Source organism: Parastagonospora nodorum (genome assembly GCF_000146915.1).
Source record: "Parastagonospora nodorum SN15 chromosome Unknown scaffold_14, whole genome shotgun sequence".
Lineage (NCBI taxonomy): Eukaryota > Fungi > Ascomycota > Dothideomycetes > Pleosporales > Phaeosphaeriaceae > Parastagonospora > Parastagonospora nodorum.
The window spans coordinates 419,997-443,708 of record NW_001884562.1 but is presented as its reverse complement, the minus strand read 5'-3'; the positions used below and the strand labels follow the sequence as shown (position 1 = coordinate 443,708).

At 49.6% G+C, this 23,712-nt stretch overlaps 10 protein-coding genes across 10 annotated transcripts; 6 read left to right on the top strand and 4 right to left on the bottom strand.

The window, feature by feature from the left end:
- Positions 1-1,401: 1,401 nt before the first annotated feature.
- Positions 1,402-5,382, top strand: SNOG_09181 (hypothetical protein; the record flags this gene model as incomplete). Its single annotated transcript, XM_001799430.1, has 4 exons — positions 1,402-2,244; positions 2,397-2,872; positions 3,082-4,684; positions 4,933-5,382. 4 exons carry the CDS (start codon positions 1,402-1,404, stop codon positions 5,380-5,382), a joined length of 3,372 nt encoding a protein of 1,123 aa, XP_001799482.1.
- A 4,972-nt stretch (positions 5,383-10,354) lies between these two features.
- On the top strand, positions 10,355-11,227 carry SNOG_09180 (hypothetical protein; the record flags this gene model as incomplete). The annotated part of the gene is made up of 2 exons (XM_001799429.1): positions 10,355-10,392; positions 10,684-11,227. The coding sequence occupies 2 exons, from the start codon at positions 10,355-10,357 to the stop codon at positions 11,225-11,227; spliced, it is 582 nt and encodes a 193-aa protein (XP_001799481.1).
- Positions 11,228-11,842: 615 nt separating this feature from the next.
- Positions 11,843-13,439, bottom strand: SNOG_09179 (hypothetical protein). Its single transcript, XM_001799428.1, has 3 exons — positions 13,302-13,439; positions 12,792-13,253; positions 11,843-12,736 (listed from the first exon to the last, which is right to left on the bottom strand). Exons 1-3 carry the CDS (start codon positions 13,419-13,421, stop codon positions 11,897-11,899), a joined length of 1,422 nt encoding a protein of 473 aa, XP_001799480.1. The 5' UTR covers positions 13,422-13,439; the 3' UTR covers positions 11,843-11,896.
- A 347-nt stretch (positions 13,440-13,786) lies between these two features.
- Positions 13,787-15,906, bottom strand: SNOG_09178 (hypothetical protein; the record flags this gene model as incomplete). The annotated part of the gene is made up of 3 exons (XM_001799427.1): positions 13,787-13,991; positions 14,043-14,679; positions 14,906-15,906. The coding sequence occupies 3 exons, from the start codon at positions 15,904-15,906 to the stop codon at positions 13,938-13,940; spliced, it is 1,692 nt and encodes a 563-aa protein (XP_001799479.1). The 3' UTR covers positions 13,787-13,937.
- Positions 15,907-16,290: 384 nt separating this feature from the next.
- Positions 16,291-16,841, top strand: SNOG_09177 (hypothetical protein; the record flags this gene model as incomplete). The annotated part of the gene is made up of 2 exons (XM_001799426.1): positions 16,291-16,494; positions 16,545-16,841. The coding sequence occupies 2 exons, from the start codon at positions 16,291-16,293 to the stop codon at positions 16,839-16,841; spliced, it is 501 nt and encodes a 166-aa protein (XP_001799478.1).
- A 315-nt stretch (positions 16,842-17,156) lies between these two features.
- Positions 17,157-17,939, bottom strand: SNOG_09176 (hypothetical protein; the record flags this gene model as incomplete). The annotated part of the gene is made up of 1 exon (XM_001799425.1): positions 17,157-17,939. The coding sequence occupies one exon, from the start codon at positions 17,937-17,939 to the stop codon at positions 17,157-17,159; it is 783 nt and encodes a 260-aa protein (XP_001799477.1).
- Positions 17,940-19,691: 1,752 nt separating this feature from the next.
- SNOG_09175 (hypothetical protein) lies at positions 19,692-20,246 on the top strand (the record flags this gene model as incomplete). Its single annotated transcript, XM_001799424.1, has 2 exons — positions 19,692-19,722; positions 19,879-20,246. 2 exons carry the CDS (start codon positions 19,692-19,694, stop codon positions 20,244-20,246), a joined length of 399 nt encoding a protein of 132 aa, XP_001799476.1.
- Positions 20,222-21,866, top strand: SNOG_09174 (hypothetical protein). The gene is made up of 3 exons (XM_001799423.1): positions 20,222-20,690; positions 20,741-20,855; positions 20,906-21,866. Exons 1-3 carry the CDS (start codon positions 20,371-20,373, stop codon positions 21,482-21,484), a joined length of 1,014 nt encoding a protein of 337 aa, XP_001799475.1. The 5' UTR covers positions 20,222-20,370; the 3' UTR covers positions 21,485-21,866.
- A 93-nt stretch (positions 21,867-21,959) lies between these two features.
- Positions 21,960-22,152, top strand: SNOG_09173 (hypothetical protein; the record flags this gene model as incomplete). The annotated part of the gene is made up of 2 exons (XM_001799422.1): positions 21,960-21,993; positions 22,052-22,152. The coding sequence occupies 2 exons, from the start codon at positions 21,960-21,962 to the stop codon at positions 22,150-22,152; spliced, it is 135 nt and encodes a 44-aa protein (XP_001799474.1).
- Positions 22,153-22,529: 377 nt separating this feature from the next.
- SNOG_09172 (hypothetical protein) lies at positions 22,530-23,093 on the bottom strand (the record flags this gene model as incomplete). Its single annotated transcript, XM_001799421.1, has 1 exon — positions 22,530-23,093. One exon carries the CDS (start codon positions 23,091-23,093, stop codon positions 22,530-22,532), a length of 564 nt encoding a protein of 187 aa, XP_001799473.1.
- Positions 23,094-23,712: the final 619 nt, after the last annotated feature.

Here is a 23,712-nt window from a genome sequence, read left to right as displayed (position 1 = left end):
ACGACGGCTGGACAGAGTAACAAATGTGTGATTCGATGCCCTCTAGCCTGACGAAGCTGGACTCATGATCCCCAAGCGACATACTCTCCAATACCCAGCGCCCGGGACTCGCAGTGGCAGATGGGGACGGCGAGGGACAGTGCTGCACCGCTCCGGACCGACGAGGCCCTTGGATCCCACACAACTTCTACGCAACATTATGCTCGAAAGGTACTTGGACTCTGACTTTAAACGACGGCTGGACAGAGTAACAAATGTGTGATTCGATGCCCACTAGCCTGACGAAGCTGGACTCATGACCCCCAAGCGACATACTCTCCAATACCCAGCGCCCGGGACTCGCAGTGGCAGATGGGGACGGCGAGGGACGGTGCTGCACCGCCCCGGACCGACGAAGACAACGACTACCACACCACATCCAAATAACATTGAGCTCAAAGCTGCTCTGACCCTAACTCCGGACAACTGCAGGACAAACCGATTACTCCATGGTTCGATGCACACCGGCCTGACAAAGTCAGACTAATACCCTCCACGCAACATCCTCCTGGTGCCCTGCGCGCAGGACTCGCGGCGGTGAGGGGGGGGGGACGGTGAGAGACGGTGAGAGACGGTGCTGCACCGCCCCGGACCGACGAAGACAACGACTACCACACCGCATCCAAATAACATTGAGCTCAAAGCTGCTCTGACCCTAACTCCGGACAACTGCAGGACAAACCGATTACTCCATGGTTCGATACACACTGGCTCGACAAAGCTGAACTAATATCCCTCCACGCAGCATCCTCTCGATGCCCCGCGCGCAGGGCCCGTAGCGGGCAGAGGACAGTGAGAGACGGTGCTGCACCGTCCCAGGAAATCTTGACAGTCACCAGACTGCAGCAAGCAACCTGTTCAGCATGATTAAGTTCTGCTGGACTAAAGCATGCCCGCTATGCGGAGCGGCTCTTAAGTCGAAACATTGTCATTGCTCAACTTCACACTCACTCTCACCTATTATCCCACCCGCATCCGGCATATTTGCCCTGGTGCATACAAACGCAACGCAACCAACAACCTTTTCAGCTACATAACAACATTATGTTTTCTGCAAGCCCCGCGCATTGAAGCCCAAGCTCTTTACACATCACGCTGCAATTCCTTTTTATCGTTGTTTTGTCCACCGACACGTTTCGCTACATCGCCACTGTCACAGCAACGCGCTTCTCAAATCCACAACGCGCTTCTCACGTCAATAACGCGCTTCCCACATCAACAACCTGCGACCGCGCTCAAACTCTCCATAGTCAGTAAGCGCACCCTCCCAAGCGACATCCACATATTAACACGCACTTTCAGCAACAGTCCAACGATTACACACGGTCGCTAACCGTCTTCTACTCCAGGCGCGAAGCTATTATGGCCGGACGTGACAGCGACGATGACAGCGACACAGAATGGGCGCCGCCGAAGCAACCAGAGTGGTACAAGAGCAAGGCCAACACGACAAGCTCCAACAGCATGTCACAAACGAATGTAAGAGAAGGATATGGGATCACGACCTTAGAGGTTGTTGAACTTGTAGAGGACCTTACAAGCTATGTCAAGAAAAAGGACCTACTCGAGAAGATCCAATCAGAAAAGAGCCAATCGCAGCTTCTGAAGAGCTTGCGTTCACCAACGTCAAAGGACTGGCTTGCGGTAGCCAAATGTACACGGCTGCGAAATGCGCAAATACCCAAAGTCTTCCACGAGGCTGCAGCCGGAACTATCTGGACGATGATGCTAGCCAAGGTGCGTCAGTACGGCGCCAAGGTCAAGACAGAGGACCCGAGCAACACGCCAACGCCGACACTGTCTGAGACGGCGCAGCGACGGTCTTCGTCCGTCGTGTCCAACAGGTCTACAGCGTCGATAACCGACAAGTTCGGCGTTGCATCACTCACTGAGCCGGCTATCTTGAATGACGCCAATGTTGCCTTAGTAGACGCTGTGCATCACTCTGTCGTCAAACAATTCCCCATGTTCAGGCTGATGACGAAGGAAAGCCAGCAGAAATTGGAGGAGAACTACTTTGAGGTTAGGGCCCAGCACCTCAAGTACGATGCCCTCATCCAGCATTTGTCATTGCCCAAGTACTCCGATTGGTACCAAGCAGGCACCTCTCAGGTCATGGATGCGTTGACGATGACGCTCATTGAGGACGACGACGACTTGCTAGGCACCGTCAACTCTCATATCAAGTCGAGGAGGCTCGGAGCAGTGATGCTATTATGCCAGACAACGAAACCGCCAGGCGATTCTAATAAAGGTATAGCACGAACCCTCAAAACTGAAATATACACCACTAACATCTATATGCAGTAACATTCCAACCTGACGAACCACCGGAACAGCCCTCACCACCAGAACAGCCCTCACCACCCAAGAAGAGAGGCCGACATTCCAAACTTATACCAGACGGACCTCCCCTCAAGCGCCGTAAGACCGAGGCAGCGGACAGCAGACATGCAAAAGCAAGCGGGGGAAGAACCAAGAAAGACAAAGATTCAGAGGACTCCGACACTGGCAGCGACGTCCCGCGCCCACGCAGGAGGGACAGAGCAGCGGCCCGCGCTCGATCAGCTGAAAGAAAGCGGTTAGGAAAGGAAGCGCAGCTTAAGAAGACCAGGGACGAAGAGGAGCTGGCTAAGGCCAAAAAAGAGAAAGAGGAGAAAGAAGCTCGGGAGCGCGAGACTCAGCCAGATGGCCCGCTAGACAGCGACGACTACCGCTCAGACAGCAGCTCGGACATTGACCCTGAGGATGACTCGGAGGACGAGGAGGCAACGACAGCAAAGGACCTTGCCAGAGAACAAAAGGAAAGGCTCAAAGCCTTATTGAACGCCAAGTAAGTCCACCGTGGAAGACAGTCAACCACTGTTCACCCTGCTAACAAACAAACTAGAACGAGGGACGGTCTCTCTGCAAGAGTGGGGACGGCAATGGAACACTGCACTCTGGAAGAGTGGACTTCGGCCGCAGTATTCTTTGGCGTTTCGATTGATGACCTCCAGAACAAGCGCACAATAAAAGCTACCGGCATGTTGGGGGGGTTAGTTGCGACTTCACCCCATACCAGCTCACAGACGCATACATCCTCTACTTCAAAGAGTTGTCATCTGACAATGGCGGGATCTTTGCCAACGCCATGGGCATGGGCAAAACGCGAGCGATGGTGCTCGCCGTCCTCATGGGACACGTTCACTTCAAGAACTGGACGGAAGTGCAAAATGCGCGAGCAGAAGGCGACGCGACAGAACACAACGCAGTTGACGATGACGACAAGCCATGTCCTACTGAAGGCGAGAGAACGTTCCACTGCGCGTGCGAAAGGAGCCCCTCCTTCAACGCCGAACCTCGACAAGCAGCCACAATGATGACTGGTTGGGGGCGAGCAGCTGATGCCTGGAAGAACGAGGTAGTCGCGATGGATCTTGCAAACTCCACGTGGTGCGACCCAAGCGATCCGCTGGCCCTACGGTTCTGCTTCTTTAGTGACTCTCCCCCGGAGAACATGGGCAGACCAACGAAAGAGGAAGCAATGGAGATGCGAATCGATACCACTGACGCTATCTCCAAAGCGCTCGCTGCCGCCAATAAGTTAGTCGCCCCACGGAGCTACGTGCTAGGAGGCGTGGATCATCGAGAAACAGTCTACTGGACAATACCGGAAGCGAACACGCCTGCTGTGCACCCTGAGGCTACGAAGCACCGTCCAGCACCGTCAGCAGCACGGTTTGTGATAGTCTGCGGCTTCGGAAAGGTAGACAAGCATGTGTTTAGGGCTTACAACACTATGAGCGTCACGGCACAGCGAACGATCATACGCAAAGGCGGTCCTCATGTGGAAAAGAGGGCGATACTGCTTCCTGGTCATGTCACTGTATGGGGGCGGACTGTATTCGATGAATTCCACAATTGCAAGTCGGAGGGCACAATCATGGCCAAGTTTTACCAGGATATTCGAAGCCACAACCACGGATACCAATGGAAAGCATGGGCCCTGTCCGGAACGCCTATGGAACAAGGACTGAATGAGATCTTGATCTTCGTGTCGCTAGCACTCATTGGCCTTCAAAACAGGAAAGGGGTCTCTAACTGGTTCAACGCTACCGACAAGAGAGACTCCGTGACTGGCGATCGCATCTATAAGATGGAAGATGCAGTCTACCGGTCGATTGCGGAGACACCATCTCACAGGACTCGCCAAAACACAGCCCTCAATGGCCTAGCAATGGCTAAACAATGGCGCAATATGATTGCCAATGTAAAGCACGACGCAAGCGAACACGAGTCGTCTCATGAGTATAAAGAACTTATATCTCAAGGAGCAGCAGTAGCGCAGAGGTTTATGTTGAAAAGAACATTGAAGACGCGCGACCCGTGGGGCAAACCAATATCCGGCATTAAGGGCGACTTCCTGCCTTACTTCCAAAGCTGCCCATGTCCAGATTTCCTCAGCACGGTACAAAACGCTGAGCAACAATGCAGAGATATCCTGGAAAAAGAAGGCCTTGATGAATCAGAAGCTAGCAGACGTGTGATCTTCAACCGCTTCGAGATGCAGGCGATAGCATCCTACCCTGCGCTTGCTACTCTAAAGGCAGCACAGTTCAAAACATACGGCAGCCGCAAAGTCAAACGCTTCACGTCAAACAGCGTGAAAGGACCTCTTTACCATACCCAAGCAAGGACCATTTCCTAGTACGAGAGGCGCGTGCTATAACCAAAAGCAGCCCGAAGTTTCAAAACCTATCGAATTTATGCTCTGAGGTTGAAATTCTAGGAACGCCAAGCCGGACATGGAGCATTGCAGCAGAAGATGCAGCGAAAGCAGCTAATACACCACCACCGCCAAAGGAAGTCCGCGCCAAAATCCTCATAGGGTCGTATAAACCAATCGTGCAGGCAGTGACGTGGCTAGGCTTGAGAGAGAAGTTCGGTGACGAGAGCGTCTTGGTCATGCAGGGAGGTATGACACAGCACGAAATCAACCTCAAGCTTGCTAAATGGAGGGATCCAGATGGGCCTTGGATCATGGTGGCTTCAATGGCATTTGCAGAGGCAATCACACTGACAGAAGCTACGCACGTCGTCATCATGGAGCCGCAAGACAGGCAGAACACACAGGATCAATTCATGTTCCGAGTGTACCGACTCGGCCAGTTGGCAGAAATGTGTGTCGGCATTGTCTATTTTAACCCAGACAGTGAACTGGAACTCAAAGTACTGGGCAAGCAGGACGTCAAAACAACTTCCCGAGATAAACTACAAGGTGGAGGATCGACGGTTACGGATCAACGCATGGACTGGCATCAAACTGAACCGATTGTCATGAGTTTAGAAGCACTCTGCTAAGGTCCGGCGCACTGCTAGGAAAGGTGCTCAACGGTGCTCAACGGTGCTCAACGGTGCTTAACAGTAGATGACTGTATGGAATGCAGGACTAGCATAGTAATAGAATAATTCTCATGTTACCAACAATCCTAACAAAGCTCTTTTCTAGTGATATCTGTGATGTCTGGTTACAATGCAGAAAGAAGTAAATATGTAGTAAGATACTAAGGAAAGTATATTAAAGAAGTAAACTTCAATAGCGCAGGTGGGAAGACAGAGTAGGTAGGGAGAAAGAAAATATAACAGTTGAAGACGGTAAAGTTGCGTGCTAGACCGTCGCGTCGACGGTTCCGACAATTCCGACAGTACCGACCATTTCGACGAAGTTTTGTTTCAAAGTATATTTGATAACAAACATAAATTCCTCGAATCGATCAACTCGCTAGCGACACAGTCAATTCTACAGTATCAATAGAAATAAATATTCGACAGATTTTTAGTTTTCCTGACGTAATTAATAAAGGTAAAATAAGTATTTAGCAGATATATATAACGTACCTTATAGGTTAGCAAGCTATATAGGTTAGCGAGCTACTTTTGCTAAGCCTCTACTAAAACTACTCTATTCTAGCGCAAAATAGCCTACTTTAGCCCTATATAGTATAAAGTAAGATATAATATTATTTAAAGTCTACTTCTACTACTTTCTTATACGTACGTGCATTATATCTAGTCTTATTATACTATCTATACTGCTTTTAAGAGAGCTTGCCTGCTTTAGCGCGTACTTACTTCTTTGCCTTCTTTCTATTACTACGCGCACTAAACTCTTTTAGAGTTATCTATTAAAGACTATCCTTAACTATTAAGGTCTCTTCTTCTTATATATGCTTTCTTTTATATAATTTATATTACATAGCAGCTTTATTAGCTACTTAAAGCTTAGTAATCTTCTTCTGCGCTAATACTAGCTTATGCGTAATAATTGCTGCTCTTTTTAAGATCTTCTTAAAAGCCTCTACTATAGATATTAGTAAGCTATCTATATGCCTCTAAATCCTTGCCTTTATAAGCGTTAATTATAATTCTAATTTAAGAGTATTACTTAGAGTTTATAACTGCTAAGAATAGTCTTTAATAGTAAGTAATAGTAGAGTATAAATATAGATATTAAGAGCTAATATAACCTACTCTAGGTTAAATAGAACTAATCTAGCGCCTTAAAACTCTTCTTAGATATTACTAGAAGTAATTACTGCGTTAAAGGCGCGCTTAAAGCATAGTAGGAACTTAAGTTTTATAATATATATAATTTAGTTACGTATAAGCTCTTTAGCTTAGCATCTATACGCTTTCTTTAAAGAAGCAAAATAACTTATATTAAGAGGCTGCAGAAGGTATAATAAGTAAGAAAGTATATAGATAGTAATAATCTTATTATCCTTACAGTATTGCTAGAATTTAAGCAAGTTATAGCTCTTATAGCTATTAATAATAAGTAGCTAATAAGCGCTTATAACTCTCCTCTTTATATACTTATTAAAGTACTTTAACTACTATAGACTAAGCTTATTTATTATCTAGCTATTCTTAGAGACTATAATAACTTAATTATAAAGTAGATTCTCTTTCTTATACTAAGCTAAGAGGTAGTAGTAGCTCTTAAAGATAATAAAGAATAGAATAGTCTACTCTATTGCATTAACGCTCTAGATAACTATTATCTACTCTTAATTACTCTATTACACTATCTTTAGCTATTCTTATTACTCTAAAGCTATAATAACTACTTTAGTTAAGATCTAGCCTATTATAAAGCTAGACTTATTAAAGTTATATATATCGTTATTAAGAATACTATGCTTCGCCTTTATATTCTCTATAAGCTAGAACTAGTCTTATATAACCTTAGGATTCTTGCAGAGAGCTCTCTTATAGTTATATTTATAATTAAACTTTATTTAGAGCTTAGAGCAGCATTTAATAAACATACTAGGCTAGTTTAAGCTAACTTAGCCTAGACTACGCTTAGCGCATAAAGAATTAGCTATATTAGCTATAGCTGCAAGCCTAGAAAGAAATCTACGCATAACTAGCTTAAGTATATACTTAATAACTACGTTCTTCTTAGTTAGAAGTTAGATTTATTAATTTAGGCTAGTAATCTGCTTAGAAAGGTTATCTAGCGCATTAATAACCTAGAGTTACTTAAGATATATTATAGATAGCTGCAGCGCGTTGCATAGAGAGTATTATATCTTATTTAAGAGCTTAGAGAGCAGTCTATATCTTATATTTATTAGAAGTATCTATCTAATGCTATTATTAAGGCATTACGTAGATAAGATAGTTTTAGTAGAGGCTTAGTAAAAGTAGCTCGCTAACCTATATAGCTCGCTAACCTATAAGGTACGTTATAAGAAGAAAGAGGTTATTTATCGCTACTTAGAATAGATTATATAAGTAGATAACTATTATAGTAATAGTCTGTGCAGATAGCTTAGCGTTATCTCTAGGCTTTATTTTTAGTACTACTTCTAGAGTAATATAATTATTCTAAGTAAAGGATATTAACTCTAGTAAGTATAAGATATTTATTACTATAACTCTATTAAGTTAGAGTAATAATAATATTAGTATAGCTTAGCTTAAATAGATATTTAATTAGTATACTAAGAAGAAAGCAGAACGCTTATAGAAACTGCTTATTTTAGATAGCTATAAGAGCTATATAACTATAGATTTTATTAAGTATTATAGCTATAATTATATCTTATTACTTATATTTCTTTTTTATTTAACCTATATATTATAGCTACTTAATATAGTTATATTTTAGCTACTCTCTAATACTGTATTTATAGAAGCTTACTTACTATATTTAATATAGCTAAAAGCTAGTACTAATAAGAAAAGATAACTTCTTTTTCTATATTCTAGCATGCTTAGATAAATAGCTTTAAGAAGAAGACTATTCTTAAGTCTTTTAAAGTAATAAGTATTTTACTAGCTAATACTAATATTATTCTCTAGAGATTTAAGAAATAAATATTATAAAGAAAAAAAGATAAGAGAGATAATTATATAAATAGCTAGTAAGAATCTAAGTATTTACTATATTCTATAGTAAAGAATAATATAAAAGAAGCAGCTTAAAAGCTTTACTTTAATTTTTATTATCTTTATATTAAAAATAAGCTACTATACTATAAAAATAAGAGTCTATAGAATACTCTTATTACTAAAAAGAAGTATAAAAAGAGCTATACTCTTACTCTATAAGAGAGCTAAGAGTACTATAGAGAGATAGTATTATAGTCTTTTTAAAAAGTTAAAAACGCTTATATATAAGAGCACTGCTATAAGAAGAATAAAATAGAGAAAAAACTTTAGAAATTAAAGCTTAAGAAGCTTTATAAGTTTACTAAGCTTCTTAAAAAATAAGAAGCTAAGAAGAGATACATAGTATAGAAGAAAGCTAAGATAGTAAAAGAAAAAAAGAAAGCTAAGAAATAAGCTAAATATAAGTATTAAAAATAGCAGTATAATACTAAGAAAGCTATATAATTATCTTAAAGAAATAAGCATAAAGCCTTATAAGTAGTCTTTTCTAAGAAGAAGTATTAGAAATATATTAGAGATACTATAAGTAGTATTTAAGTTCTACTTACTCTATCTTCTTTACTACTCTAAGTAATATTATATAGCTATAATATTAAGCTTCTAAGTAAATTTAAATAGTATAAAATAATTATAAAGTCTTATTTACTAAACTACTAAGAAATCTTATAATAATAGCTATTATATACGTTATTATAGCCTTATTTTTAAGATAATCTATATAGTGTTTAGTAATCGTTACGCAACTCTGATCGCGTCGCGCACAGGCACGTTACGGCACCGCCCAATTTCGAGGCGCCCCACTCGAACGACTTCTGGTAATTCCCACTTCCTTGCTTGTCATCTTTTTATTGAAGACGGCGGCATAAAGTTAGATGATCGCTAGTTATGATCGAAGTGTGTAGAAGCTCATGAGACAACACTGGTCCATGAACTACAAGGCTGATGTATAGGAATGCAGCTGGTATCTCACATCTACACATATCCTTCTGGCCAAGTGAATTAATTCCACGATTTCTTTCTTTCATTCACCTCGTTCCCAAAAACGACCCCCCATCTCTCGCGCTAGTGTCGCGAAAGGCTGGGTCAAACCTCGGCGTTTGCTACAATCCTGTCGTATAACGCTTTTGGCGATCTCCACCCGCAACAAGTCATCAAGTCCGTCCCCAGCGCCGCCGAGCAAAGTTTATCTACACAACGTCCATCCCTCGCGCCAGCACGCGCGCTATGAATAGCGCCAAGCTGTCGGGCCGTGCGACTGGGCATCCCGATCGACGTTGCACGCTGAGTGGATCGGCTCACGCTCCTGTGCCCAGAAACGTACGTTAGGGCTCCCGCAACGTTGGCTCGCGCGCACATTGCCGTCCAAGATTAAACTGTGATCAGCGACGTCCACGGTTCGGCGCCGGCATCGAGGATAAATGCTTCCCCGGAGATACTTTGCTTGCGCGGACCATGGCCAATTCGTGAGGTCTGGGCATATCCAGGCTTGGCGTGCTCATGTGACGATCGTGGCTTCTTGGAACTTCTTCTTACCAACCCTCGTCGCGGCCAGGCACCGGCATCGTGCGGATTGCTGCGCCAACTACCTGACGAATGAGCGCGTATCATGGCGAGTCACACGGCCACAGGACGACGTAGGTAGTTCGTGTCGAGCTTTGCGGCCGGGCCGTTGGGACTGGGGACTAAGAAGGTTTGTAAGGTATGCTGGTAGACGGTAGATTTTTAGCAGGCCAGTAATGTACTTATCTTACCAGTCATTTCTTGGTTTTTGTATCATCTTCATCTTCTTCTCCTCTTGTCAAACATCAAACGTCTTCTTTTTCCAAGTCTGTTTCACCAGTCTCATTGTCCATATATCTGTCTCTCAACCATGTGTCTTCAAATTGTGGAGAAGTTCCCAGCGTGTGGGTGTGTTTATCACATTCATGCTGTTGATCGGTGCTCATATTACGGACGCCATTTGGCTGTCGAGAAAATAATATGGGTGGGCTTGTCTTGTCCCAACCACACTGGTGAGAAAAAGAGAAGGGAATGTCTTCCCCACGAGGGCATAAGGCTCAAGACAACTTGAACGGAACAAGAAACTCGTCGCTCGCGGCAGAGTAGCACAGCTCTATCACTACGCGCGAATCGTGGATATCGTCAACGTACAACACTTACCGCATGAGACTGGAAGCCTACGACCTGGACATTACACAGCCTGCAGACCGAATCTCGTATCAACCCGCCCTCACCACCTGCAGACCGAACCTCCACGGAATCACGCGCTCAGCACGAAATCACATCCGGATACGTCGCAATCATCTCGTACATCCGCCTCGCGCACACTGCCCTTCTACAACCCGCAATACAGCGCATGGCTTCCCTAGCCCATCCGCACCCATCCAGCGGGCCGAATCCCATAGCCCTCCGCCTATCCCGCTGGCCGTCTCCATTCCATTGCGTACGCGCTCGACCACGTACGTCCTCCACGCGCATTACCATAGCCATGCCATCATCTCAGTCATCATCCCGTCCCCACGCCATGACATCCGAAACCCAGCCCCCCTCCCCCAGAACGGGCCGACTTGACAAGCACGTTGCCAAGCCCGTGATCCCCGCCAAACCAGACCGCTCAGAAACCGCGGGATCTGCTTATGATGATTCGCATCGGCCAGACTTTTTTTTGCTCACGTTTTGCCAAGCCTGCATCTACATGGCGAAGCGCCAAGCTCCTTTTCTTTGTTTCCTTTCCCCGGAGTAGTCTAGGTCGTTGATGCCCTCGTGTTACGAAAAGACCCCCAGGCCAAGGCCAAGCAATGCACACACACGTGAAGATTACGCACGCAAAAGACGGGACGCACGCTCGTATGCCCGGTTAGGCGTCTGGATCTCTCTCTCTTTTTTTAAAAAAATATCCTTGCGCCGCCTGCGCATGACGAAGCTGGGGCTTGGCGGTCGAGGGCGGTGTATGGGCATCATGACGAATGCTCTCTCTCTTGATCGAGTAAGGAATTGGTAATCTGGGGGAGTGTCGAAGGTCTGGGCGCGCTGTGGGGATATGGGCATCTCTTGTATACCTGGCGGATGGTAATGATTTTCGCATGGTCATGATCTGCGCATGACATAATTTTTAGTGGTAATGTGTAATGAAGAGAAGTGGAAGAGGGTTGGGAGGGGTAATGGTATCATCTTCTCGGTTGTATATTTATTCTAGTCGTCATGTCTCATGTGCGCTACCTCGTTGCCCCGGAACGGAAGGATGTAGTAAGTTAATATTCTGGGGAGTGCGAGGTTGAGTTTATGGTAGAGTCGACGTTCTGAAGAGAAGAGGGTTGATGGTGTTCCGCTTACACATCACCACAAGCGGCAAAGAGGGTACTTCAAACACATCCTTAACACTATTCACAGATCCAAAAACCCAGGCCCACGTCTACAACTTGCTCGCCTCCGCGCTCGTCCTGTTCAAGTACAACGGATCCCGCGGCTCAATCCCATACTTCCTGCACAACTCCTCGCCCTTCTTGATCTGCGCATCAATCCTCTTCTTATGCGCCAACCCGCGCTTGTTCTCATTCCGCCCTAGCTGCAGAAGATGCACCTCATCCGGCCCATCAACAATCCTCATCGTCCTGCCCGAAGCATACATGTTCGCGAGGGGTGTGTCCTGACTGACACCCGCGCCACCATACGCCTGAATCGCCCAGTCAATGACCTTGAGATTGACCTCGGGGACAAGGACCTTGACTTCGGCGATTTCCTTGAGCGCGCCCTTGGCGTTGGTTTCGTCGATTTTGATGGCGGCGTTGAGGACCGCGAGGCGTGCGGCGTCGATTTCGATGCGTGAGCGTGCGACGCGCTCGAGCATGATGCCGTGCTTGTTGAGGAGCTCGCCGAACGGCTTCTTGCGCTCGTCGTTGATGCGTGCGAGGAACCACTCCAGCGCCTTCTCCGCAGAGCCGATGCTGCGCATGGCGTGGTGGATGCGGCCGGGACCGAGACGGCCCTGGATGATTTCGAAACCGCGGCCCTCGCCGAGGACCATGTTGCTGGCGGGCACGCGGACGTTCTCAAAGGTAACGTGGCCGTGACCGTGGGGTGCGTCATCAAAGCCCATGACGGACAGCATACGGTGGACGGTGACGCCGGGCACGTCGTTGGGCACGAGGATGACGGATTGCTGCTTGTATTTGTCCTTGTTGTTGGGGTCGGTCTTGCCGAGGACGATGAAGATCTTGCAGCGTGGGTCACCGATGCCAGAGGACCACCATTTCTGTGACGGACGTTAGTACCCAGACGTCTTGAATGAGTTAGGGTGAAGGTCTCACCTGGCCGTTCAGGACGTAATGGTCACCATCCCTCTTGATAGTCATCTCGATGTTGGTAGCATCACTAGACGCAACCTGCGGCTCTGTCATAAGGAAAGCCGAGCGAATCTTGCCCTGCAGCAACGGGTCAAGCCACTGCCTCTTCTGCGCCTCAGTGCCATACTTGGCAATGACCTCCATGTTGCCCGTATCCGGAGCAGCACAGTTGGTGGCCTCGGAAGCCGTCCTGCTCTTGCCCAGGTACTCTGCCATCAGACCGTACTCGAGATTGCTGAAGCCAGCGCCCTCTTTGAAGTGTGCCTTGGGCAGGAACATGTTCCACAGTCCGAGCTCTTGAGCACGCTTCTTCAGGTCCTCGATGACCGAGGGATGGGACGAGAAGCGCTGCTGTGTGGTCTCGCCGATTTGGCGTGTGTATACGGCGTCGGCCGGGATGCATTCTTCTTCGACGAATCGCTCTACCTGGTTCTGTATCAGCAGTGGCATCGAGCAGGGGCGTAATTCACTCACAATGTCCAAAGTCTTCTTCGCCCTGTCACTGACAAACGGCCTGGCAATGACAGGTATGCGCTCACTCGCCGGGATGTGGCCATTGTGGCTGTTGTTAAGAAGCTCGTACGGTACAGACATGATGCTTCAATCGTATGTGAAAATGATGGAGAGAGGCAGATCAATGAAAGAGATCTGGGGTAATGCTGCTAAAGTGTCTCAGCGGCGACTCGTGCATGGCGAGGTTATGTCGGCCCATGTCTCGAACCAATCCCCGCAATGGCAACTCCGCGTCCTCGCTTTGTGCCGAGGTCCCAGGCGCGTTTTCTCCGCTAAACACCGCGGCTGAGGCTTGGCAGTATGGAGTGAGCACAATCGAATGTTCATCGACTGAGCCCCTGCATAGCCGACCATAATGTGTGGCCGAGGCCTAAGAAAATCGCTCTGCTCACGCCACACTGTGCTAACGCAAGTTACACGATTCCTCAAGATCGAGAAGCGTCACGTTCTATGCAATGTTGAATATATTCTGCTCTTCCAGATCTATCGCTTAGGTGCTGCGCTGGGGTATTACATAATGCATACAAAAGTCCTCGTAAAATCGTATCTCGTGGGATGTAGAAGAATAAAACCCTGCTACAGTGGTGCGCCGAAGCCTCAATACCGATCGGGATCTTCTTCCTTTGGTTTGTACATGATGGTTGTGAGGAACTGTTGGAATTTGTCAACGTTTGTTCAAAACAAGAGAGACAAGATACACACCTTCTGCTTGTACCTCGTTGTAGCGCTCGTCGCCAGGATGTTGTCCTTGATACTACTCGTCGCAAGATGGTTCAGCACAGTGTGGTTCGGCATGATCAGCACACTGCTATCGTCCTTGTGCGGCGTCGTTCCATTCAATATGCTCTTACCAAGAAAACCCGGCAGAGTTGGCGGCGTAGGCAGATTGTTGGACGTCTCGTTCGCCCTCTTAAAGCGTGAGCTCTCTTCCGACGAATCGAGATCAAGCAGATAGCGCGGGATGTTCTGGTGATATTTCTTAGATGGTTCGGGAACTTTTGGTGTCGCGGGTTCAGGCAGTGGCGCTTTCATCGGTGCCACATCGGATGGATTTGAAATGACTTGCGGCGGATAGACACCTGTCGGCTTGTCGAGTTCCTCCACCGGCGTTGCCGCGTCGAGCTTCTGCTGTTCTGTTTGATTGGGAGCAGGCTGGGGTGGCTGGGGCAGGTCGTCGTACGAGACTTCGATGTAGTTGACCAGGATGTTGGTGTAGTCGACGGCGGTCGGGAGCTTGTCGGACGTGCGCATGTCGTTGTCTACGAGGAAGGCGAGGTGGTGGGTGCCGGGCGTAATGTGAATGTAGGCGGAGAGGGCATCCTTCTTCTTGCTGGGACCACTATATGGCGAAACATGTCAGTACTGTTGGTATGCAGTGTGACCCTTGAGAGCAGAGGTTTGCAGTTCAGAGTGCGAGAGCTGCAAGCCCGGTGGAGATGGGCCATTGTGATTGATGGGGTTTCAGTCTGCACGTATACCAGAGACAGCCACACGGGTAGGCGCAGACAGTCCCGCGCATGCGCTGAAACATGCAGGGCAATGTGCGGCAAACTTTTTGTACTCACTTTCTGTGCAACCTATACTTGCGGTTCCATCCTGCAAAGGTGCCCGTCGCATAGACGCGTTCGCCCTCGCCCTCCCACTCAATCAGGGTCGGCACTGTGGGTCGCCCAGTATTCGGTCCTTTGAACTCTTCTCCGAGGTCCTCGTCGTCGGCGGTGGTCGTGCTGAGCATCGACGAGTGCCGCGGGAGCGCGCCTTCGACCTCATTGTGGTCGATGGGGCTCGAGTAGTTTTGCGCGTCGAGAATGGGCGAGCCGGGCCGGTAGTCTTCCTCTTCGATGGGCAGCGGCAGGCGGGGCGGGCGGCTGAAGTGCGACGATGACACGACATACTCCGTCTGCGAGGCATCGGCGGGGTCTATCGAGGACGCGGGGTCGTCTGTCCTGCTGGCGGGCGCCTCTTCACGGGGTGCTGCAGGCACATCGACGGGGCGGGTCTGCGGCGAGGGCACAGGCGCGGGCTCTGAGAATGGCGGCGGCAGGTGCTGTTGCTGCTGCTGCTGCTGCTGCTGCTGCTGGGCTCTCTCGGGCGTGCTCGTGGCGGGCTCTAGCTGCGGCGGGGTGCTGTTGCGCGAAGAGTGGCCCTTCTCCTTGCTCTGGCCCTTGGACTGCTCGTTGCCCATGGTGTCGGGGGCGGGGGTGGTGGCTTTGAAGTGGTCCTGGGCGGCGCGCAGGTTGTTGGCGATGACGGTGCTGGTTGCGGTTGCGACGGTTTGTGCGCGCCCACGCGACAGCGGGCGGGGTGTCGTCGACGTGGGATGGGACTCGGCGTTTGTGAACGAGGCGGACGGAGGCGCCGCCTGCGACTTCACCGTAAGTGCCGGAATCGACTCTCGCCTGCGGGCGGCGTGGTGAAGGTGCGGGATGTGTGCATGTGGATGGGCATGGGCATGGGACGGCCGCTCTTTCTGTGCATGTGACTGTGTGGTCGCGGTCACGCTGCTAGGGGACTGTGGATTCGACGTCGGCGTCGTCGACCGCGAGCTGGATTGCTGGTTCCCCATGGCCTAGTCCGGCGATGCGATGGCGCTCCTGCTGTAGCATAGACGTCCGACAAGGTCAATCCGAGGCCAATCTGAGGTCAATCTTAGCACTGAGCTCCGCATGCGGCGGGACACAGGGATTGAGACGTGAGCTGCAGCTGCACCATCGCCGATACCTACACGAGACGAGCCCCGCCCGGGCCAATAATCGTGGGGGAGCTGTTCTTCCAACGCTGTCTCGCGAGTTCATCGCACCACCTCTCAACGTGCAAAGTGCTTCGACGTTCCTCTGGACCTGCCTTCTGTCTGCATGCCAAGTACGTCACCATGAATGCGCCATAGCCATCTTGATTCTCCCAGCAATCACATGTGCATTGACACTACACTCCATCAACATCCCTCGCAATGCCCAATTGGCGCGATATTCTCCTCGTCTCACTCTTCATCATAGTATGGCCCATCACCAAACTCTTCTATGTGATTCTCTTCCTGCTGGCCCCAATATGGACACTTGTCAGCTTCATTCTTCTGCCATTCAACCACCTTGCGCAGACTATTTACAGCATCATTACATTGCCATTCAGTGTGAAGTGGTTGGAGCGCATTGAGGTATTGCAACCGATGACTACAGTAAAGGACTAGTGCTGATCTGGTCGTAGACGCTCTATGTCTATCTCGGAACAGCTGCTCTGATCGGCGGCCTCACAGGGGCCGTCATCTTCGCCATCTTCAAGTTCATCTCCGCAAGTCTCAACATCGACTCAACCGTTGTGCCCCCGCCCAAAGAACGCGTCCGAAGTGCTGCTGAGTTCCGAGCTGCCCAGCGTGAGAAGCGGGAGGAAAAGATTGATTTTACCCCAGCACCTACCCCAGTTGTACTTAAGAAGATGCCGGGCTCCCGTAGGAAAGGACTTCTGTCTCAAGCTATCATGGAGGAGGAAGATTCGGACTTTTGAATCGTCCTGACGTTATTGCAGGCGTGCAAACTGTACTTCTACGACGATCCTGGTCTATTCGATACCCGTGTAGTCGATCAAAATACGATGGCATTTCACGATGAGATTTTGTTGAAGGGCTTTCCTGCCCGTGATTTGAGGCTTCTGCCGGAGCATCGGTGCTCTTGTCAGAATCAAGCGAATGTAAGCCCACCGAAACTTCCGACCATTGCATCCTGCTCCGACGGATAGGTTGCAGCGTGCGATCTTCACCAGCAGCTACACGAGTGTCGGGCAGTCTATGAATGCAGTCAGTCATGGTCCGACTTCTCCGCATTAGGGTACTAGTGTAGGGTGAAACAAGGAGCCGGAAACTAACACGACGGCAGACTTTTGCTCAGAGTCGGTAGAGATTACTAGCCAGTGAAGGATAGAGACAGTCCACGTGATGTCCAACGTGCAAAGCGTCAGGCAAACGAACCCCCATTCTCTGTCTTCGAGAATGGTGAGCTGGAGCAAATTGGCGGCAGTCGTTACCATGACCAGACATGACCCCATAAAGGTGCGCCAGAGGAGATTTTCTATGCGTTTGGCCGCTTGTGCATTGCCAATTTGCACCTGCACGTCCGGGTGCCGCTTAGTTCGACGGCAACTGCACAGCCAAAGAGCAAGATGGCTAGCAGACGGACTGGGAATAGCCTGATTGTTCGAGCGGATAACTGGGCCGAGGAGGTAGACGAATACGACTGTAAGAAGGATGTTGATTAAGAAGTCGTAGGAAAGAAGCGGGATCGTAGCGTATCGTCGCAGACCCATGCGACATCTTCCGTCCTGTGGTAGTACCTGTGCCAGAGGCCCAATGAATCCAATGGCAATAATAGTACCAAACCCCACAACGACAAGTACGGTACCCGTGACCCACAGGACATCCTTTGTTCGGCTCTTGTGGGAAGCGCTCAGTGCGTGAATCCGCTCGACTAGAAACTGGTACCTGTTTTGTTTTAGTGAGGGTCTGTAAAGCACATTTGGCTTCGATGTTGCAGCAACATCCAGCTGATCAATAGCATTGTGATGTTGTTTGCCCGGAGGTGAATAGTAGCTCTTCGCAGACAGTCGCATAGTTTGCTGATTCACAGAGCAAACACCGGGGGTAAAGTCTCACATGATGACTTTGCTTGCGAAATAAAAGCCGAAGCAAACACGAATGCTCGTCGAGCACATGTGTTGCGTGCGAAGGCCCCATATGGATACCTAAATCACAGTGAGAAGCTGATGCGGCACGTGTCGTACGGCATTGCGAAAACATACCACAACAGCAGCTGTTACGACAAATATCAACGCTGCCAGCGAAAAGTGAATCAGATGTTCGACAGGTCAGATACATGCACAACAAGCAAATAATCCGGATAGGGACCAGTCGTCTCCGCGCTGCTATGCATTACTCGTGGACAACGCGTTCAGTTTAGCGGTGTTCGCGCTACTGCGGCTTCTGTTGATGTGGTAAGAGTGGAAAGAATCAAATGGTTGGAGCGGTAGGTGCGGCTCTTCATTGATACGAAGGTGCACAAAGTCAGCTTCGTCCAGCTAGGAACATCATGTTCACAGTCTCAAACGGGGCAACTGTTGGTCTTCTTTTCCAACCTCAGCAGGTATTACTGCAAACAAAGTAAAACGTACGGGAGTGATCTTGCTGTCGGGCGAAATAAGCAGTCCGTGCGCACTTCATGTGAGCTGGCCTGAGTACGAATAGAGCACTCGTAGTGTATCGGACAATCAAGCCGTCCAACAACACTCCCTCTTTTGACGGCGAAGATATCCGACTACAATCGACACTTTTCGAGAAATTGCCTCTTCTGGACGGTTATTGTGACGGATGCTTCACCATGAGAAGCGCCGGTCGGAGGAATGCTCCCGAAAGTTGTGCATGACTTGATGGCGGTCAAGGCCTATGACAGGATCCTATAGAGGCCAGATTCAAGATTAAAGTCCAGGCTTTAGATTTGATGGTGCTTCGACGTGCTGGTGTGTTGATTCCTGACACGGAGCATGTTCTGAAGCAGACTGTGAGAAGAGCTTGCGCGTCTATCTTCAAATGGACTTAAGGCATGGACTGGTATTTTAGGACGATGTACTGCGGACCAGTGAACATGGTCGGAGGGTAGGCCGACTGGTAGAGATTGTAGAGCAGCACCTGCGTATACTGTGGTATGTCTCGTGAATGGCGACCCTACTAGGCAAACGCGAGTCAAGCGGCGTACAGCCTCCGAGCGGCACATGTAGTTCTCACCGATGATACCTCAATTCTTTGGATGCGATTACTGACGTCTAGACACGAAGCTGCCTGCGCAATCATGCTGTTAGTCTGCTGGGGAGAAGACCAGTGGCTGATATCGCTGCGTGTGGCTTGGGAGCAGAAAGGCCTGGATGCGTTGGTGTACCTTGGAGACAGTGGCAACGACCAGGAGCATTCACCTTTGAGTAGCATACCCAACGAAATAATGCGCTGATGACTAGAAACAGCATCGGGCAAACGTTTTCTAACCAGGCCTCCAGTCTTCCATGTCAGAATGTTCATGTCGCTGCCCACGAAACGACGTCATCGTGCTCGCTTCGTGCCGCTGTGACCTGCTTTCAGGTATTGTGTTGCGGTAATAGCACCTGGGCAATGTAGGAATTTATTGCCGTCGCGAGAAATGCTTGTGCCACCTTGGAGCGCTGCGCAGTTGACTGCCCCGACGCAAGTGAGTCCGCATGTGTAGCGATCCACCGAGGTGCAAGTCCGCGAGTGTGTGGATTGAAGAGGCTGCTGTTGCGAAAACGGTGCAATATGATCCCTAGTCGTCTGTGGAGCCCGCGACTGTTAGCCACGCAATGACTGCACGCGAACCTCACTGGGCCATGTGTGAGCCTGTGAGGGATGCAAGAGGTCGTCATTGGCGATCTGCACGCGGCACAGCCCTGCGAACGCGTCTCGCAACTTGACCCGAGAATCGCTCTAGGCGGGAATGAGGTGAGAAGAGGGCGAAGTTAGCTATCTTTGGCATCTTGATTGACCCAGTGCATCATGGTAGTGTTCTCGAGCAGACAGTGAGCTACCGGCTGGTGCGAAGAAAGGCTGAGCGCGCTGTTCGCGTCTGGCACCGGGCAGCATGTGAAGAGTGGGTGGCTTCAGTGGGTGGCTTCAGTGTGGGACAAGTCTGGGCGGGCGAAGATTGGCTGGTGAAAAGGCTCGACGGGCCCACTCGTGCAGGACCCTGGCAACAAAGTGGGTCTGTGCGCCAAGCGAGATTGTCGTCGCGGCTTCCCAGCACTGCCACGGCGGCTGGTACAAGCAGACGGGGCCAGCGCCTTTCTTTGACCTCTCTGCTCTCATCTTCCCCAACACCAGGTCCGCCAGGCACGCCGCACGACGTTGTTTTCCCATGATTGTGTGGTTAGACGCATACTATTTTGATCCCCCGCTCCCACGCCCGTCCGACCCTCTTATCTTCGGCCCCTGGCATTTGCTGCATCGCCTGCAAAAAGGAGACTGCGCTGCAGAACCGTCGCCATGAAGCGGGGAGTCACCATTTTCATTCTCGTCACTGTCGTTGTCCTCGGCTTCGCAGTGCACAGCGTCTGGACTCTACTGGGCCTTCTCGTCGCCACCGGTCGCGAAGATGCCATCCTCCGCGGCGAGCTCCCTGCGCCAAACTCGGGCACCGTCAACGACCGGCCACAGCTGATCCCCAAGATCATCCACCAAACGTACAAGAATGACAGCATCCCCGAGCACTGGAAGGGCCCACAGCAAAGTTGCTTAGATTTGCACCCCGACTACGAGTACAAGCTCTGGACCGATAAGAAGTCACGCGAGTTCATTGCCGCAGAGTATGTGTCGCCATGTCCTTGAATCCTGCACACTTTCTAACGACGTCCAGATATCCGTGGTTTCTCGAGACGTTTGACGGCTACCCATACCCCATCCAGCGCGCCGATGCGATTCGATACTTTGTCCTGCACCACTTTGGCGGCATCTACATTGATTTGGACGACGTATGTGTTTATCCAACGTTGCAGTCTGTAACCTTGCTAACAAATCCTAGGGATGCAACCGCAGTCTTGACCCGCTCCTGGCCTATCCCGCCTGGGTGCGCCGCACACTGCCCACCGGTATCTCCAACGATGTCATGGGCTCAATTCCCCGCCATCCATTCTTCCTGAAGGCAATCGACTCGCTCACAGACTACAACCGCCGATGGCCTCTCCCATACATCACAGTCATGGCATCCACCGGACCGCTTTACCTCAGCATTGTCTGGCGCCACTTCAACAATGCGAACCCCGAGGGCGACAATCGCGTACGCATCCTTTTCCCCGACGAGTACAACAACCACTCCTGGAGTTTCTTCACCCATCACGTCGGAAACAGCTGGCACAGGACAGACGTCAAGGTCATCTTCTGGCTTGCGCGCCATTGGGTCTTCGTCACCATTCTTGGCTTTGCGCTCGGATTCACTCTGCTCGGATTCCTGTATAAGATATTCGTCCTCAACAAGCTACCGAGCTCCCCGAGAATGTCGCCGAAAGCGCGCGCCTTGGATCGATTTGCGTATACTAGAATACCTTTCTACCGCCGAATAAGTTCAAAAGATTTTGAGCTCGAGGACAGACACGAGGTCTAGTCCTGTTTTCAAATTTCTTTAATCGCACTGCTGCTCGCCAACTTGCATATACCGGCGTTCACATTCTTTTTACGGCCACCTTTTCGATTCGGATCTATACTGTTGAACGGACATGTTGTCCCTATTTTTGTTTTAATTGAGCCTGGAACGTCTCGATGCACACCGCTGGCGTTGGCACATGGAGAGCATCCAGCAATTCATTTTTATAGACGAATGGGAAGAGGCAAGAAGCACATCATGAAGAGGAAGAGACGAACAGTGCAAGGACATAGAGTTCGGCTACAACCTCTTCCGTAATTAAATTAATCAACGAAAGCATGCAGCGCTTACGTTGTCAATGAGAGAAATCATATCAAATCAATCATAACCCAATTTTGTTCTCCTTTTCTCGTAGATTGTCAGAAAAAGATATAGTACCAAGCCACCATTGTGTTGGCGCACTCACAGCGCACTCACAGCGCACCTCTCTTTCGAAATGTCGGCAACGGAACACCAACAACTGGGTTCTTGTAAGTTTGCATTGTGAGACAGCTCACCTCCCCACATTGTATGCTGACACTAGATCAGCCAGGGCTGTTGTTCGTGTACCTGCGTTGCTCGTGTCCGGGAACGGGGGACCCGCTTTACGTTCCGCTGACTTCCGGAACGAGGCGAGATTCAAAGCTTGAGCATGCTGGTTAGAGAAGATGCGCGTTGGTTTAAATTAAGATGATGAGTTGGTCAGAAAGAAGAAGGATGTGGAAGGGGTTGGGGTGGACGACTTGGAGACAAATGAGTGCACGAGGGTAAGTTTTTTTTTGGCTAAGATGTTTTTCTCTAAAGGTTACATACGAAACTATAATTAGTAAGACTACACCGAACTCGTGCATAAGGATAGATAGATTTTGGATCTAGCCACAAAGAGTCCGACTTCACGGTTTAGAGCAAGACACATGCCCTCGCAAATGAACACTGCCAGGCCACTTCTCACTCACAACCCAATTGCCCACGGATGAACGCCGCAAGCGACAAGCTACCTAGAATCCAACAAGCAGTTGAATTTCCTCTAGTCCCGCCACTCCTGCACAATCCGCGCCGTCGTCGTCACAACTTCCATGTACTGCCGCTTCTCACCCGGCCGCAGCGTCGCCAGCGACTTCGCGCCCGCCTTCCACTTCATGCCCACGCCGCGCTGGTCGTTGTAGGGGGGTAGAGCGCCCTTGGGACGCTGCTGCGAAGACGAAGCTGTAGAAGAGGGCTGGTGAACCAGGGCCCGGGAAGTGCCCGTGTGGTACGAACCAGCCGCGCCAGAGTGTTGAGAAGCTGGAGCCGTGAAAGCACGAGCCGCCTCAGAGCGCGGAGCGTTGGAAGTACGCTGTGCAGATGGCGCTTGCAGACCTGCAGCTGAAAGAGGCTTGTTGGACTGCGACGAGCGGGCGCTGTCAAGATGCGCGCCGGACTGCCTATAGCCGCCCCCAGCGGCCCGCTCGCGCGCGCTGATGCCGGAGGTGCCAACGATGGGTGGACCGGACGCAGGGCGGACGGACTGGCCGGGGACTTCCAGGTGGGTGCCCATCTGGGAGGGGCGGGGAGTAGCGGTGGCGGACTTGGAGGAGTGGTGGGACTGCATGGTGGTGGTGGTAGGTGTGATGGTGAGGGAGCTGGAAAACTCTGTAAGTTTGGAAAGCTGAGTGTGTAAGGGAAGGTTGTGAGAATGAAGATAGGAAGCAGTGGGGAGAGATCAGTGAGGGCTTATGTATCTGGATGGAAGGTGCTTCAGTGGGCGATACTGTGAGCTGATCGCATTGCCGAAGGTGTTGTGATATGATATGCTTCGTGGAAGATCACACGAATGGCGATGAGGACTCCTCGAGGTCTTTGGTGTACAATGTTTGGAACAGCTGTCGAAGTGGTCGAGGAACCGAGGACTGTCAAAGGTACAGTGAAACTGGGGTTGGGTCTTGCTATATATGTAGACTCACAATGCAGATAGTTATATGCACCATAGACATTCTTTAAACAATATCACAGCCGTAATCCTCCTACAATAATAAAAGTTTGTTATGGGTGCTGTCGTTGGGCATACAACCTTCAGAACAGCTGGAAGAGCATTGCCAAGTTACTAATACCAACGCCCGGCTGTCAGCATTTATTCGACGCAGAATTCGAAAAATGGGAATGTAGAGAGGAGTGACCGGGATTAAGAGTATTTCGAGAGATCAGAGGAGAAGACATATTGGACGGGTCTA

Coding starts and splice junctions, on each gene's coding strand:
- SNOG_09179 (XM_001799428.1), bottom strand. CDS start 13,421: ATGTCTGTACCGTACGAGCTTCTTAACAACAGCCACAATGGCCACATC. Junction 13,254..13,301: donor CGAAGAAGACTTTGGACATT/GTGAGTGAATTA, acceptor ATACAGAACCAG/GTAGAGCGATTCGTCGAAGA. Junction 12,737..12,791: donor ATTACGTCCTGAACGGCCAG/GTGAGACCTTCA, acceptor CGTCCGTCACAG/AAATGGTGGTCCTCTGGCAT.
- SNOG_09174 (XM_001799423.1), top strand. CDS start 20,371: ATGAAGCGGGGAGTCACCATTTTCATTCTCGTCACTGTCGTTGTCCTC. Junction 20,691..20,740: donor CGCGAGTTCATTGCCGCAGA/GTATGTGTCGCC, acceptor AACGACGTCCAG/ATATCCGTGGTTTCTCGAGA. Junction 20,856..20,905: donor TCTACATTGATTTGGACGAC/GTATGTGTTTAT, acceptor AACAAATCCTAG/GGATGCAACCGCAGTCTTGA.